The sequence below is a fragment of the Nomascus leucogenys genome, chromosome 4 (genome assembly GCF_006542625.1).
Source record: "Nomascus leucogenys isolate Asia chromosome 4, Asia_NLE_v1, whole genome shotgun sequence".
Taxonomy (NCBI): Eukaryota; Metazoa; Chordata; class Mammalia; order Primates; family Hylobatidae; genus Nomascus; species Nomascus leucogenys.
This window is the reverse complement of record NC_044384.1, coordinates 111,242,533-111,257,993: the sequence shown is the minus strand read 5'-3', so window position 1 is coordinate 111,257,993 and position 15,461 is coordinate 111,242,533. Positions and strand designations below refer to the sequence as shown.

The 15,461-nt window shown below is 42.4% G+C and overlaps 1 protein-coding gene and 1 non-coding gene across 6 annotated transcripts in view; both read left to right on the top strand.

Annotated features, from left to right (window-relative positions):
• MYRIP (myosin VIIA and Rab interacting protein) overlaps positions 1–15,461 on the top strand; it is a 460,077-nt gene that overhangs the window by 419,945 nt on the left and 24,671 nt on the right. For 4 of the 5 annotated variants that reach the window (XM_030812078.1, XM_030812077.1, XM_030812082.1 and 1 more), the window contains 2 exons: positions 2,238–2,432; positions 11,099–11,260. In XM_030812078.1, the coding sequence (XP_030667938.1) occupies positions 2,238–2,432; positions 11,099–11,260 (357 nt within the window). The remainder of the gene's footprint in view (positions 1–2,237; positions 2,433–11,098; positions 11,261–15,461) is intronic. The other variant, XM_030812079.1, reaches the window with a different exon arrangement.
• Positions 6,989–7,122, top strand: LOC115834957. Its single transcript, XR_004029939.1, has one exon. It is a non-coding gene; the product is annotated as a small nucleolar RNA SNORA64/SNORA10 family (small nucleolar RNA).

The following is a 15,461-nucleotide window of genomic DNA, read 5'->3' as shown; positions in this document are numbered from 1 at the left end:
CAGTTGGAGTCAGAATACAGATCACTCTTTCTTTTTAAGCATCCCTTAAGTCCTTTCCATTAATACCTTGGACCTTTAATGCCATGTGCTGTTTGGAAATTTGTGTAAATTTTTACTTTCCCTTCCCTCATGCTATGGTCTAACTTTTTTTTCTGAATCCCTTGGTCATATATCTTTCTTTTCAAAAGATCTACAAAGGCACTGTGTCTACCAAATAAGGGGCAATCTTTCTAAATACATTTTATTCCTAATAAAAGGGTAACAAATCCGCTTTCATGCATACAATGTTGCCCTTTCTAAAACAGACTTAAGTAGTGGTAGCTGGTTCTTGCCAAAATTATTTTGAGCCCAATTTGTCTCCAAAATCTGCCACATCAAGCTACAGCGTCCTGAAAAGTGGGGGACATCCTCTGCACATTTTTCTTAAGGTGAAGAGTTGGCTCTGGCTGTTCTCTTGGACATTGCCCTTATTCTAGTGGGTCTGCATCACCTTCCCTCTATCTCATTCCCCTGGGACCCCAGACTCTACCTTTTTGGTATGTAGCAAAGCCCCCTGAACCAACAGAAACATGGTTATTGGGTCAGTCAAGCAGCTATTGTGGAACAGACAGGCTAAGGCTAAAGAGGAGCCTTCTGACACATATGTCCTCACCCCAGAATAGCTTGACAGGTGTGAGACCATGTGCCTCAGTGTAGAAGCCCAGAGTCAGCTTCTGGACTGCAGACTCAGCCACTAATTTGTCATTTAGCCCCTTTGCTTCTCTAGTGAAGTGGGAGGGCCATCAGAAACCTTCTCTAGTGAGACAAAACCTAAAATAGAATCCACTCGGAGGAACAAATTTTGCAAAATCAAGTCACAGCTATCATTAATATTTTGGTCAAGATTATATGGGTCAGATAGGTACCTTAGAAAGGCATATCTTACCAAACATTTTACTTGTCACACGAAATATGCCTGTGAGCAGTATTCAACTTCTAATTTACAAATGATGTGATGAGATAAACAAAATTGTTTGTAGATGGAAACCATGACTGCCAAGCAACAGTGATCTCCAGCTTATTGCATGATCCTATATGTTCAAATGAACTAAAAAATGTAGATAATTCTTTGGGGTTGATGTGCCTCTGCTTCATTAATGACATTGGCCCAAATCCAGATTGATTGTAATTTTGAGCCATGAACATAAAAGCTGGAAGTGACCTGTGTCAGTCAGGAATACGTTCAGCCACAGATAACAGAAAACCTGGCCAACAGTGGGTTCAACAGATAGGGGATCTTTTTTTCACATAACATGATATTCAGAGGCAGGTGATGACTCCCAGTGGTTCACCCAATCCAGTGCTCTCTGAGTCCAAGCTCCTTCAGTCTTTCTGCCCCATCTCACTTGGAGGTTTGGCATTCATCTTCAATTCTGTTGGCTCATAAGCTGCAAGTCTATGTTTAAGGCAGAAACAAGTGGGGAGGAAGAAAAGGGCATTAGATGCACCAATTCCCCTGATTAGGAAAACAAAAGCTTATCTAGAAACTCCTCAGGCTTTCCCTGTGGACTCACTAGTCAAAACTGTGTCACATGACTACACCTAGCTGCAAGGGAAGCAGGAAAATTGAGTATTTTCCTGTTCGCCCCCATGGTAGAAGAAAGCAAGAGAGAATGGGCTTGAAAATAGGTGTGTGAGCTAATACACTGTCTATCAAGAAACCACAGAGAAATTCTTTCTAGTACTCTCATTGTACAGATGACAAAAATGAGTTCCAGAAATGAGAAATAACTTGAGCAAGGTCCTGTAACTGGGTGAATTTAGAGCCTGAACTGGAGCCCATGTCTCCTAAATGCCAGTCCAGAAAGCTACCCACTGGACCACACTTCAGTTTGAGACTGAAGTTTTGCAGATGAAGTAGAATATTATTCAGCAAATAAGGTCAGAGATACTAAACTACCAGCAGTGGGCAGAGGACAGACAGCTTCCACTCTAGCACTCCTTCCTCCTTCCCTCCCCAAAAATCTGAAATAATTTATTACGAGTCACAGAAACTAGGCAAAGTCAAATCAGGCCTCCCCTCAGTTCTCTTCTGCTGTGTCTAGTTTAATCTTCTCATTCTTCAGCACATTGGTGTTTGTGCGTGAAATTACAGAATCAACCTCATGATGATGAGTGTCATGATGACATAGAATTTCTGTGTCATTGTTAATGTGCTGTTCTTGTCTTCTGTCCCCTTCTGTTATTGGACCAAACAGAAGTTTTCTGCTGTTTCTCTCTGCAACATCTCCACAGAAGTCCTGAAAGTCATCAATGCCACAGAGGAGTTGATAGCAGGATCTACAGGGCCCTGGGAGTCCCCACAAGTCCCTCCTGACAGAGAGAAGGGGACGTTTCCTCGTGGGACAGACCAAGTGAGACTGGATGAGCAGCTGACTTCCCTGGAAGAAAATGTAAGAGGGTATGGAGGTGCCCTGTCTAGGGTGAATGTATGTGAAGAAGAAGCTGACGAAATTGTAGCTTATCATGAAGAGTGCAAGGACACACACATACACACACACACCACTACCACCATAGCAAATACATTATCAGGAAGGACCTTAGGTTGGATTCCCCAGAAGCAGACCCTAGATGAGGATTTGTGTGCATGTGACTTATTAGGGAATGCTCCCAAGGGAGGCTGGTAAGGGAATGGGGAAAGTAAGGGAAAGGGAAGAATCCAAGCAAGGACATGATCTTACACAAAGAGGAGCTTCAGCCTGATCCTGCAGGGAGCTCTGGAGTAGAAGTTGCATCTCAGAGTTGTCCTGACCTAAGGCAAAAGAACTGGCCCGTCCTACAACCAGCAGGCACTTCGGTCTCTTTGCATGCAGGCAGTGTCTCCAGCAGCCCAAAGGCAGTCCCCTGTATAGATATGGGCTGCTGGGAATAAAAGCACACTGAGGCTTAGTGGGCAGGGAGAAGAGTATAGAGAAACTGTAAAAGAGATCCAAGGGGATCCAGGTGTATTGCCAGTGCCACTACAGGGAATGAAGTGGTTGCCAAAAGAACTGAAGTTACTACAACTGGTCTCTGCTTCTCTGATTTAAGATACCAACACAATCTGGCCAGGTGCTGTGGCTCATGTCTGTAATCCCAGCACTTTGGGAGGCTGAGGCAGGCGGATCACTTGAGATCGGGAGTTTGAGACCAGCCTGGCCAACATGGTGAAACCCCATCTCTATAAAAATACAAAAATTATCTGGGTGTCGTGGCAGGTGCCTGTAATCCGAGCTACTTGGGAGGCTCACCCAGGAGAATCGCTTGAACACAGGAGGCGAAGGTTGTAGTCAGCCAAGATGGTACCATTGTACTCCAGCCTGGGCAACAGAGCAAGACCCTGCCTCAAAAAAAAAAAAAAAAGATACCAACACAATCATATGTAATTTATGTTTCTGATGAATCACCCAAGCCTCCTGTGCCATTAGCAACAAGAAGCCCACTATCTTTCTTCTGAGCCTATCACACTCCACTCCAAAATTGTCCAAGCACTCTGGGAACTGACTAAGACTCTACTGCATTACCTTATGACCACATTTAGACCTCAGACTGCCATCGTTTCCCCCTCCCCGATTCTTATGCTCCCCAATAAGGATGCTAACCAGCCATTGCTAGTGGATCTGCCAATCAAAAGGAAAATGCCTAACATCAACTATATTTAAAATTACATTTCTTCTTTGGAAATAAAACATTCAGCATAATGCTTGAAAAAAAGTACACAATAAATGTTGGCTGTTCTTATTAGTATTTGAAAGGCATGTCATCAGCCAACTCCTAAAATTATCCCGTTAAAATTCACTAAAGAATGGGTTGTTAAAAGTAGTTCCAACTTTAAAAACACACACTCTTAGCTCTTTCTCTCATCCTGGAACAAGTATGCATTTGCTGCTTTCAAGAGAAAGACACTTGAGAAAGAAAGGAAATAAAACAAGTCCTATTGGTGATTTTGCTTTATTGAAAAATCATCCATTTTTACTGAAGTGTAGGCAGAGTGGCCCAGAAGACTCATCTGCCTCATTCATCCCGTTTTAACTGGCTGCTGCTTCTGAGGACCCTGACTTGGGTAGCTGGGCTTTCCCTGGTGCCAAGTCCTTTTCTGTCTGAAGGAAGCCATGCCTCAGAGTCAGGGTCACAGGGAAAGGAGGTGAGATCTACCAGATGTCTGGAAAGGAGGAAGGGGATGAATGGGGAAGGTGCTCACAATCCATTTCAACATTTAGAAGGGTTAAAGACTATCAGCCAAGTCAGCTGGTTCCCTGTGGAAACTTGTACATCTCTGAAGGCAAAATCAATGTACTGGACGGAGGAGAAGACAGTGCTTACATTTACCTTCCTTCAGATTCAATTCCATTTAGTTTGTACTCCTAAAAGGTATTCGCATATGTAATTATAGTCATGTGCTGCATAATAAGGTTTTGGTCAATGGCGAATCACATATGCAACAGTGATGGTCTCATAAGATTATAATGCTTTATTTTTACTGTACCTTTTCTATGTTTAGATACACAAATAATTACCATTGTGTTACAATTGCCTGCAGTATTCAGTACAGTATTCAGTACAGTGCTGTAGCCTAGGACAATAGGCTAGGTGTGTAGTAGGTTATACCCTCTAGGTTTGCATAAGTACACTCTACGATGTTCACACAATTTTGCATTTCTAATAATATAGCCTCATTATTTAGCAAAGCATGACTAGGTTTAGGTTAAAGGACTTTGTAATTTCCCCCTTCCATTCAAAGAGAAGAAAAAATTCTTGGCTGTCAAGTAAGAGGCACCTGGCCTGGAGGAGGGGTGGGTGTGACTGATGACTTTGGAATTCAGGAAAGCTCTCACTGCCCCTTGAGGAGTTGTGTGTTTGGTTTGGCCTAACAGGTATATTTGCTAGTAATGGATTTTTCAGTCCTCCTGATTTGTGATGAAAGAAACAGCGTAATAAATTCTTACAGGTAAATATTCATGATCACTGAGTATTTCAGGAAATAGCTGATGATAAGAATTTTCCAATACTCCAGACCAAGGGTGACACTGAGAAATTTGGACTACTCAAGCTGTAGTAACCATCATCAGTTGGCATGGCCCTAGTCATGAAGTTGATATCAAGTTAGGCGATGCCAACTCCTGCAGAGTCAACTGTGCTTTTGAGGTGCTCTAATGAATGCTGTTCCCAGAAATCAGGAATTGTTATTGGAGAGTGTTTTTTTTTTCATTTTTAAGTAGAAATGGGGTCTTGCTATGTTGCCCAGACTGGTCTCAAACTCCTGGCCTCAAGTGTTCCTCCTGCCTTGGCCTCCCACAGGGCTGGGATTACAGACATGAGCCATTGTGCCCAGCCTGAAGTATTTTTTGATAAAAATTGAAACAACAAGAAATAAAAATTTTTAAAATGCAGGCTGGGTGTGGTGGCTCACGCCTGTAATCCCAGCACTTTGGGAGGCCAAGATGGGAGGATCGCTTGAGGCCAGGAGTTTGAGGCCAGCCTGGTCAATATGGTGAGATCCCATCTCTATGAATAAAATTATATATGCATGCTTGTTTCACTTTAAAAGTTGAAGACTCTCTCCCTTTGGGCTGCCATAAAACCTATGCATGTATCTGTCTGATGACTTTTCACACTTTCCATCTTTTCTGTTCACTCATCCATCTCCCATTAGGCTGGCACTATTGACATTTGGATTAGGTAATTATCTGTGTGGGGGCTGTCCTGTGCACAGGATACTTGGCAGCACCCCTGGTCTCTACCCACTAGCTGCCAGCAGCAGCACCCTCCCAGTATGACAGTCAAAAATGTCTCTAGACATTGTCAAATGTTAGGGGTTTGGGGCAGGGCAAAATCACCCCCAGACTGGGAACGAGATATATAAATTCCTGCAGAACAGGGTTTACCACCTTTTATTTCTGTAGCCTAGCCCCAGTCCACCACCCAGAGCCTGACACAGAGGAAGCACTTAGTGAACGTTTAGCTGATGTATGACTACACCAGAGGAATGAAGCCCCTTTTAAAAAGAACTGCTTGACTTCTCATGCACAGGGTCTCTTGTTCTTTAAATGTGTCTCTAACATAGCTGAGTCCTGAAATGGCCCTGATCCTGGGCACACAGAATTGAAAAGGTTAAAGACATGGTTCAGTAGCAAACAAATGTATTTTTTACAAAGTATGGTATCAAAAAAAACAGTGTGTGAAATATCTGGTTTAAATGACAATGGTCAGTTCTCATAGCACACTTAAAACAAAGATATCCTGCCCTTTTATTTTTACCTCCAAGGACCATGTTGAAAAGAATGCAATGGCCTTATTGGAGTTTTCATCTTGTAAGATCCTTTAATTGTAAGTTATGTTTTTTTTTCCTTTGGGTTCATTAACAGTTTCTATTTAAAATACATCCACTGACAGACTGAAGATGTCAGAAGCCCCAGCAGGGACCATGGCTGGAAGGCCCAGTCTGTAGGTGACTGCTCCCCTCTTCTGTACCTCTCATGCCTCTCCTGTTCCCAAAGAGTTAACTGCCTTCTTCCTCCTCCTTCCCTTCCCCCATCCTTCGGCTTTTTAAATTTCACCTCAGAAGAAACCCCATCTATATTCTTTTGAATTTGTGGGCTTTTGAGTCAGGGAAGGGATGACTCTTCTTCATCTCTTTAATTCAACAGATCACAGAGCCTTGGGTGCATTGCCTGGCTCTGCTGCTCCCGGATGGAATTCAGCTGAGCAGTGGGAGAAGCCAGGGTCATTCTTAAACTGTCCTCTGGGCGCAGCTGATCTCATTAAATCATGGCTTTTGTTGGTCTGCAGAATAAAGAACAGTCCTGCACTCCTCCACTGTTCTCCTTTGTGCTGGGGAACCTAGGGACTGTCAGAAATAGAAACAGTGACACTATTCTCACATCCTGAACATTGGTTACCGCAGGACAGGACTCAGGGGGGAACAAAAGAACATTTGGTTGAGAATGTTCACCTTTAAAAATACTTCTGAAGACTCCCAGCTCTGCCCAGTTACACTAGGCTTCGCCTGTGTGGCTTTTGTAATGGGGAGGGAGAGAAAGGATCTCCCCAGGACCTCAGATTGGCTTTACTGTGGCATCTCTTTCCTTGAGGGACACAACAGGTCCTGAGCAAAACGGGAAAAAAGGAAAAAAAAATACTTCTGAAGGTTTCAGAGCTACATAAGATAAAGAAACATTAGCATTTATATATCCAATCTCCTGTTTTCACAAACTGCCTTAACCCCCTTAATTAGCAGAGGGCATGGGTATTTGAGAATTATCTTGTCTCTCAGCTTTGACACTCCTCACCTGCTATCTGGCATTAGTGTTGTGAAATCAGCTCCGGTCTCCCCTAAAGGCAGAAACAACCTAGGACTAATCCCAGCCTCCACAGCAGCACGCAATGGCGGCTCACTTCCTTGGGCTCAATGCCTTGGTCTCTAGGTATTTTAAACTCTTGCTGTGAAGAGCTCCGCTGTACCTGTTGGGGTCTGGCTGGAAGAGGAGAGTTTCATGAAAGGGGCTGTTAACTCAGGTGTGGGCAAGGTTAAGGGATGCTGAGGGTGGAATAATAGCAATAAAAGGAAGCTGTTACCAGCCCTAGACAGTGGTATCTCCACTGGCCAAACCCATCCCAGACAGCCAGGAAGCCCTGGTGATGAAGTCCAAATAGGTCGGCTTCCCAGGGAACAGGGCAGGACAAAGAAGGATAGAAAATGGACCTAGAAGGTCAACAGAGAACGACTAGCATAAGCATTCTCAGACCCGTGGTGTGAATAGTAGGACTGCCACCTTGAGGATGTATGCAGGGTTGTAAGTAACCCATAATCCCCAGCCTCAGAGGGAGCGGAGGGCAAACCCAACTTCCCTTTTAGCTCCGCCCCACATTGCCCATGGAGTATACAACCAGTGGCAGCAGACACAGTAGACCTGCACTACAGGGAGCCCAGCTCTGCCACTGAATCCAGGTCCATGCAGAGGATGTTGGTCCTCTTTCTCAAAGTTCTCCTACAACCCTCACAGCACAAAAGAGCATGTAGCACTAGAACTTGCGGAGATGATCGTGGTTACTCAGGTGGTTCTCTGCCCTCAGGGAGCAAGGAAAGAAATATATTGGTCCCCTAAAGTATAATTCCTGGAAGCCAAATCCAACAAGATGCTCTAAGGTCAAATAAGTCTGGGAAGCTTGCATACTCTTTCTAGGAAAATTGAGATCCACATTAGTACATTAAAGCCTCTGAGAAGACCTGCAGTAAAGAAATCTGTTTAACACTCTTTATTCTAGAGAATTTAATCACAAATAGGTGTTTCATTAAAGAAACACCTATTCTTATTCCTTGAACCACTTTGAGAAAGCCTTGTTGAACCAAGAGCCAGTGAATGCAATCATAGGCACCAATGACTAGAATTTGAAGGGGTCATAGATTACTCAGACATGGTAACCATAGTTCTCACCAAAAGTGGACCTTAACTTGCCAAGCAAGTCCAAGTGAACATTTTTCAAATGGGTTATGTTTTATAAAGCTAGAATAATATTTTCATCATATAGCATGTTACCTTTTGTTATTTCAAGCCAGCAACAAAGCCAATATCATATCCATCTATAACCATAGTAACTCTAGTACCTTTATGTTAAAATCTGAAATGCAAAATGTTATAACATTCCAACTGAGATTATCACAGCATCATAGGGCAAAGAGGATAAGGGCAAGGGAACTAGCTTCAGCCCTCCTGAGATCACTTCTAGGCTCCACCAGTCCCCAGCTGTGAGACCTCAAAAAGTCACTAAACCTTCCTAGAACATAAAAATTCTCATCTTGAACACAGTGATTATAATAGTCTCTACCTCAAGGGTTGCTATAAGCATATATAAGTCACATAAAATCCTTGGCTTAGCCACTGGCTCAATAAATTAATGCTGTCATCATCATCATCATCATCATCCCCATCATCATCATTATCCTCCTCCAGTCCTTTAGGCACCATCACTTTTGCTGTAAATTCCTGTTCAGCCAGTATCAGTGCCAAACCACTAAATCTCTTCTGCCTCCTGGTGCCAGGAAAGTAGGCTTTTAGTGAACACAGAGTAAAACATGAACATTCTGGCCTTGCTGAGGGCTTGGAGCTTTTTCATCTTGCTTTGTCTTGGCAGAAAAAAAAAAAAAAGGAGGATTAGTGAATGAACACGTTGAAGATGTAAATAGCAATCAGGTTGAAGCACATCCCAGGGTATGATGACATTGAGTTTTGCATGTTTCTGCTAAAATCAAGGTTCCAAGACCTTAGTTATGTCAAGTTATGTTTAACCATTGCCATGCTTAAATTATTTCATTTCACTTAAATAACTCCAAATGTTGTTTCATTGTGTAAAACTGTAGATTTATATTTTAAATTATCTTATTAAAATAAATTTACTTTTTTGGTGTAGATAGGGAAAAGTATAAAAAAAGTATGATAAACTTCAAACCTCTCTCTCTGTTGCTCCCCCTTTTCCCCACCCCCAATTATTTTTTTACCCTCTAAAGGGAAGTTTTTCAATTTGAGAAATTTTGGGATACATTATTTGAATAATTTCTTCACTCAAATACCTTTGAAATACTTATCATTTCTTTCATTTGACAATAATCATTTCTTGCTTTAAAAACAAAAATAAATGGCTAAGATTAAATTGTGAAGATCTCTTAGAAACAGAATTTCTCTGTATGAAACAGAATTACATATTCAGCATATAATAAAGAAATATAAAACAAAAGATAAACTGAAGTGTGGCAATTCCCATCAGACATTTGATTCATGGCCCCTGTATGACTGTGAATCATTTGATGTGACATCTTCTGTACCAGTCACTGCTGAAAGCTCCCACAGCCCAGGTAATTATGCCTATGATGATGCACAAATTTGCTTTCATCAAACCTGTACCTGCCTTTGCTCCACCTTGAAATGTTTTGTAAAATTGCCAGTTTTAAAACAGATGAGTGAATCATGCCAAGGAATTGACAGAGTGGGAACATCTCAGGCTTCTTTCCCTCACCAACACAGCGTCACTAAGTGTAAAAAAAAAAAAAAAAAAAAAAGTGCATGACTAGTATACCTGAGCTCTTGACTCATCTTCAACTCTGCTATAGCTTTAACTCAAGTTAAGGAAACTGTTAAAGTCTTGGCCAGGTGTTTCATTCAAATCAACTCTAAATTGCTGTGATTACAGGTTTAGGATTTTATATATGTTGATTAAACCTCAAGAACCTCTCTTTAAGTAATTACTTTCTTTAGATACATCTCATTTCTTGTGTTATTGGTTGCTTCATCACATTATTGATTAGGGTGAGGGCGTATTTGTTTCATTCACCCTGGCCCACATCCCTTAGTCTGAATTATTTCAAGGATTTTACCTTGCTCACTTTTATGGGAATAACCTTATAAACTTGTAAGTAAAAAATGTTTCTTTTTCTTAAATTTCTTTATCAGACTTGCTCTCTTATTTTTAATAGCTCTCAACAATTGTCCTAATTGACAGATAAATAGATACATGCTTCTCTTAACATCACACTATTTTCTAAGAAATATTTTTCTACTACAAACTTCAGGTTTATTTTAATTCCCTTAACCTCGTTGAAGCACGCAGAAGCTAATTAATCAGAATTCACTCAAAATTTGTAATTATTTTAAATTATTTCCCCTCTTTCTTGTTTTCTCATTTTTTTCTCAATTACTAAATGCCAACCAAAAATTATGTTGGCAAAGCTCCATCATGAGTTTTTCTCTTTGTTTTTTCTTTATAGTCATTTTTATAGTCACTAGACCAATACACAATTTGCATAGCTGATGTCATGTATTTTGTACTATTTGAACAAAAGCAACTTTAAAATGCTGTTTCTTACAGGAAAGTTTGTGGGAAAGGGAAGGTGTGGTTGACAGTGAGGGGTGTCAAGACCTCACACATTGAAGTGTGAAGAATGTTTATAAATGTTATAAAAATAACATCCCCCCTGCAATGTTAAGCCCAGTTCTCTCACTCCCCTGAATTGCTGGGGTCCCCTCAAGGGACCCCAACCAGTCCCAGGTCTGCAGACATGAACTCAAATGCAGCACTCTCTCTACAGGTATACCTGGCAGCAGGCACTGTGTATGGACTGGAGAGCCAGCTGACTGAGCTGGAAGATGCCGCCCGCTGCATCCACAGCGGCACTGATGAGACCCATCTGGCGGATCTGGAGGACCAGGTGGCCACGGCTGCAGCCCAAGTCCATCATGCTGAACTCCAGGTGAGAACTCTCATCTCTGCCCACATGGGTCCTGCAGGATGAAACGGAGCCCCATGTTCTACAAGAATCACTTTAAAGCCATTGTATCTATCAGCTCCCATCATCTCCAGCATGTTTGCATGGATACGGTCCTTCCAGATGGATTCCACCAAATTCTCCCTTTAAAAGTGTAGTCCTCTTCTCCGCCAAATTAAAGTCTTGATAATATATTGGACTGCCCTTTAAACCTTAAACCAGTTTCCTCTTTGAGAAATGTCCCGACCCATACATAGGTCTCTCTACTATACAGGTTTCCATTCTACTCCAAGACCATCCTTTTCTGACCCTGGTCACATTGTTGATAACTTATTAAGTAATATTATTAAGTAATATTCCCCATTATAGACTGAAAGCTCCATGAGAATAGAACTATAGCTGTGTGGCTTAACATGTAACTCCAGTGCCTAGCACAACACCTGGCACAGATTTAGCACACAATAAAAATGGGGTGAACAAATGAAGGAACTTAGAAGCATAGATTTCTCAGGACAATATTTTTCATGAGGAGCAGGCAGGATTTAGATACGGCTATTGAAGAACTGATTGACATAGTCTCTATAACTTTGTGAACATGGCTGTTTGAAGTTTTCATAGATATCCCGTAGCCTTTGACTCCGTAAATCAAAATTGACCATGGATTAAGCCACTGATTTTCAAACTAGGGTCTATAGATATATTCTTGGGACCCATGACAATTCTTTTCTTTAAAAGGGCTCCATGTGGGCCAGGCACAGTGGCTCACACCTGTAATCCCAGCACTTTGGGAGGTTGAGGCGGGTGGATCACGAGGTCAGGAGATCGAGAGCATCCTGGCTAACGCGGTGAAACCCTGTCTCTACTAAAAATACAAAAAATTAGCCGGGCATGGTGGTGGGTGCCTGTAGTCCCAGCTACTCAGGAGGCTGAGGCAGGAGAATGGCGTGAACCTGGGAGGCGGAGCTTGCAGTGAGCCAAGATCGCACCACTGCACTCCAGCCTAGGCAACAGAGTGAGACTCCATCTCAAAAAAAAAAAAAAAAAAAAAAAAAAGGGCTCCATGTGTTACTCAAGTTTGAGAGACACTGGTCTCTGCAGCTTAACTTCAGTATAGACCCCTGGTTTGCTGATTTTTTTTTTTTTTTTTTTTTGAGACAGAGTCTCGCTCTGTCACCCAGGCTGGAGTACAGTGGCATGATCTTGGCTCACTGCAACATTCACCTCCCGGGTTCAAGCAATTCCCCGCCTCAGCCTCCCAAGTAACCGGGATTACAAGTGCATGCCACCACACCCAGCTAAGTTTTTTTTGTTTTTGTTTTTGGTTTTTTTTTGGATTTTTAGTAGAGACGGGGTTTCACCATGTTGGCCAGACAGGTCTCAAACTCCTGACCTCAGGCGATCCACCCACCTCGGCCTCCCAAAGTGCTGGGATTACAGGTGTAAGCCCCTGCGACAGATCCTGCATCTTAAAACTGAATCATTGGGAGAACTGTGGTCAATAAAACCATATCTGGATAGAGACATAAATCAAAGAAAATGACTGAAGTGAGTCTCAGTCATTTTAGAGGGTTTTTTTTTTCTTTTTGGCCAAGATTTAGGAGGCACCCAGAAAAAAAGAGACAGAAACCACAGTAGGATCTGTGGCTCGTACTTTTTCCAAAGAGGATTTTGAGGGTTTCAATATTTAAAGGGGAAAAGTGGGCAGGAGTGGAAAGGGATGGAGGGAAAGAGGGAGGGTTTGGTGACATTCTTGTGAATCTGCCCATTGCACATGAAAAGGAGGGGTAAAGGGAATGATCAATTATGTATTCATCTTGCACTCAGTAAATCTGTGCTTTACATAAGATAAAGTAAAAGTAAACAGAGAGTAGAGGAAGCAGTCAAATATGCATTTATTTTCAGGTGGATGAGGGGACAATTTCTTTTTTTTTTTTGAGACGGAGTCTTGCTCTGTCGCCCAGGCTGGAGTGCAGTGGCGCAGTCTCGGCTCACTGCAAGCTCCGCCTCCCGGGTTCACGCCATTCTCCTGCCTCAGCCTCTCCGAGTAGCTGGGACTACAGGCGCCCGCCACCACGCCCAGCTAAGTTTTTGTATTTTTAGTAGAGACGGGGTTTCACCGTGGTCTCAATCTCCTGACCTCGTGATCCACCCGCCTCGGCCTCCCAAAGTGCTGGGATTACAAGCGTGAGCCACCGCGCCCGGCCGAGGGGACAATTTCTAGTCTCCTCTTGTCCTGTAACCCATGAAGATAAGCTATTAATTTACATTGTCAGGGTGATGGAAGCTGTGAAGACATGTGGCCTTCTATCTGTAGCTATCAGTTTAGGAACAAAAGGAAAGGCAGTTTTGGGGGGCAGCGGGGAGCGGGTTGTGACTCAGCTTCCAAACTTCTCCCTTTTGGCATAGTGAATTGGGGGTCCCGAGATTTTATTTTCATTTCACAGAGAAGATGACACTCTTAGGTGATAATTATTTTAAAAGTAAATATTTTCACTTTATTGAGTCAAAAATACAACTCCTGACATCATTAACCACTCTAGAGAATGAAAGGGCACAATTCTCCACTCTGTGGATGGGTCAATGCTGTGAACTAGAAATGAGCTCATCAGATAGATGGCCCTGTTGACTATTATCAGTAAGAATGGCTGAACAGCAATTCTCCTCAAAAAAAAATTATTTTCCATAAATTTCACCCAAGACTTAATTTATTGTCAAAGTTATATAAAGTAGAATCAAATCATTTGTTTTCTGTTACATTGTGTAGCAAATACTTCTTGAATGATTTTGCAGGAAGTAATATTTATGGGTGTTTGGGAGGATTTTATTGGATAATTATTCCCTCTTTATTGGATAGTTATTCCTCCTTCCACATTTTTCTAGACTTAAATTATTGGAGCCATGTTTTATGGCAGAAAACTCTAGAGTTCCAAATGTCCATTTTCCATGTGTTTAAATGTGTGCCTATTAATTTTTCATTTATTTTTAAATATTACAATAATGTTATCAATAATTCCGAATGTTCTGTGAGCATTATTTTGTACTAGGTATTTGTCCTTAATGGTTTACCACATTATTGTATTTATTTTTTTCAGCAACCCCATAAGTGAGCTACTGCTACTATTCTCCTTTTATATCTGAGGAAATTTACCCAAGTTCAAATACCTAGAAAGTGATAAAACTGGGATTTTAATCCAAATTTTGTGACCTCATAGACCACACTATTTTTCTTCTTTTGAGACAGAGTCTCACTCTGTCACCCAGGCTGGGATGCAATGGCACAATCTTGGCTCACTGCAATCTCCGCCTCCTGGGTTCAAGTGATTCTCTTGCCTCAGCCTCCCGAGTAGCTGGGATTACAGGCATGTACCACCACGTCCTGCTAATTTTTGTATTTTTAGTAGAGACGGGGTTTCATCACATTCGTCAGGCTGGTCTCAAACTCCTCATCTCAAGTGATCCACCAGCCTTGGCCTCCCAAAGTGCTGGGATTACAGGCGTGATCCACCGTGCCAAACAGCCCACATTCTTAACCAGTCTGTGCTCTGTGGTTTCTTGGGAAATGTGTTGGTCCTGCCCTCAGGCATACACGCACTTGCCTAGGTGTGCTTAACTTGCATGGGAGGTTGTTGACCCTGCCTTCAGCTTTGTGGATTATCTCTACTGCACCTCCAGGCATGCGGAAATTCTCCCCACCAGGCTAACTGGTGCCAGAGAATGAAGCCTCCAACTCCCTGTTGTCTGTTCTCATCCAAAATCTAGTCTCACAGAGGATTTCTTGCAGGATGGTAGGAGGGTGCCCATTGAGGAGGGTACATATGCTAAATTGTGTTCTTGGTGATATTAGGACAGAGTCTAAGGATGCTATCAACTTAGAGTCTACCTTTGAGACAGAGTGCCGTTATCCAGTGCTGAAAGAGACTGCAGAATGACCCTTGTGGAGCATGCTAAGGGTGCTGTCCACTGCCTCATGCAAGGTTGTCTCTATGAGGGTTCCTGGAGAAAGCTTCTCTTAACTCCTCGTGTCAGGAAAAGCTGTTCTTCTGAGTACTTGGTCTTCGATCTTGTGGACATGGAGCTCTTGGCTTTGGCTCCCAGGAAACTCAGAGCTGAACTGGTCATCCCCTTCTAGCAAATGTATAGCTCCTTGGACGTGCAGTTCTAGAAGTGGGACATAATTACATAGAGA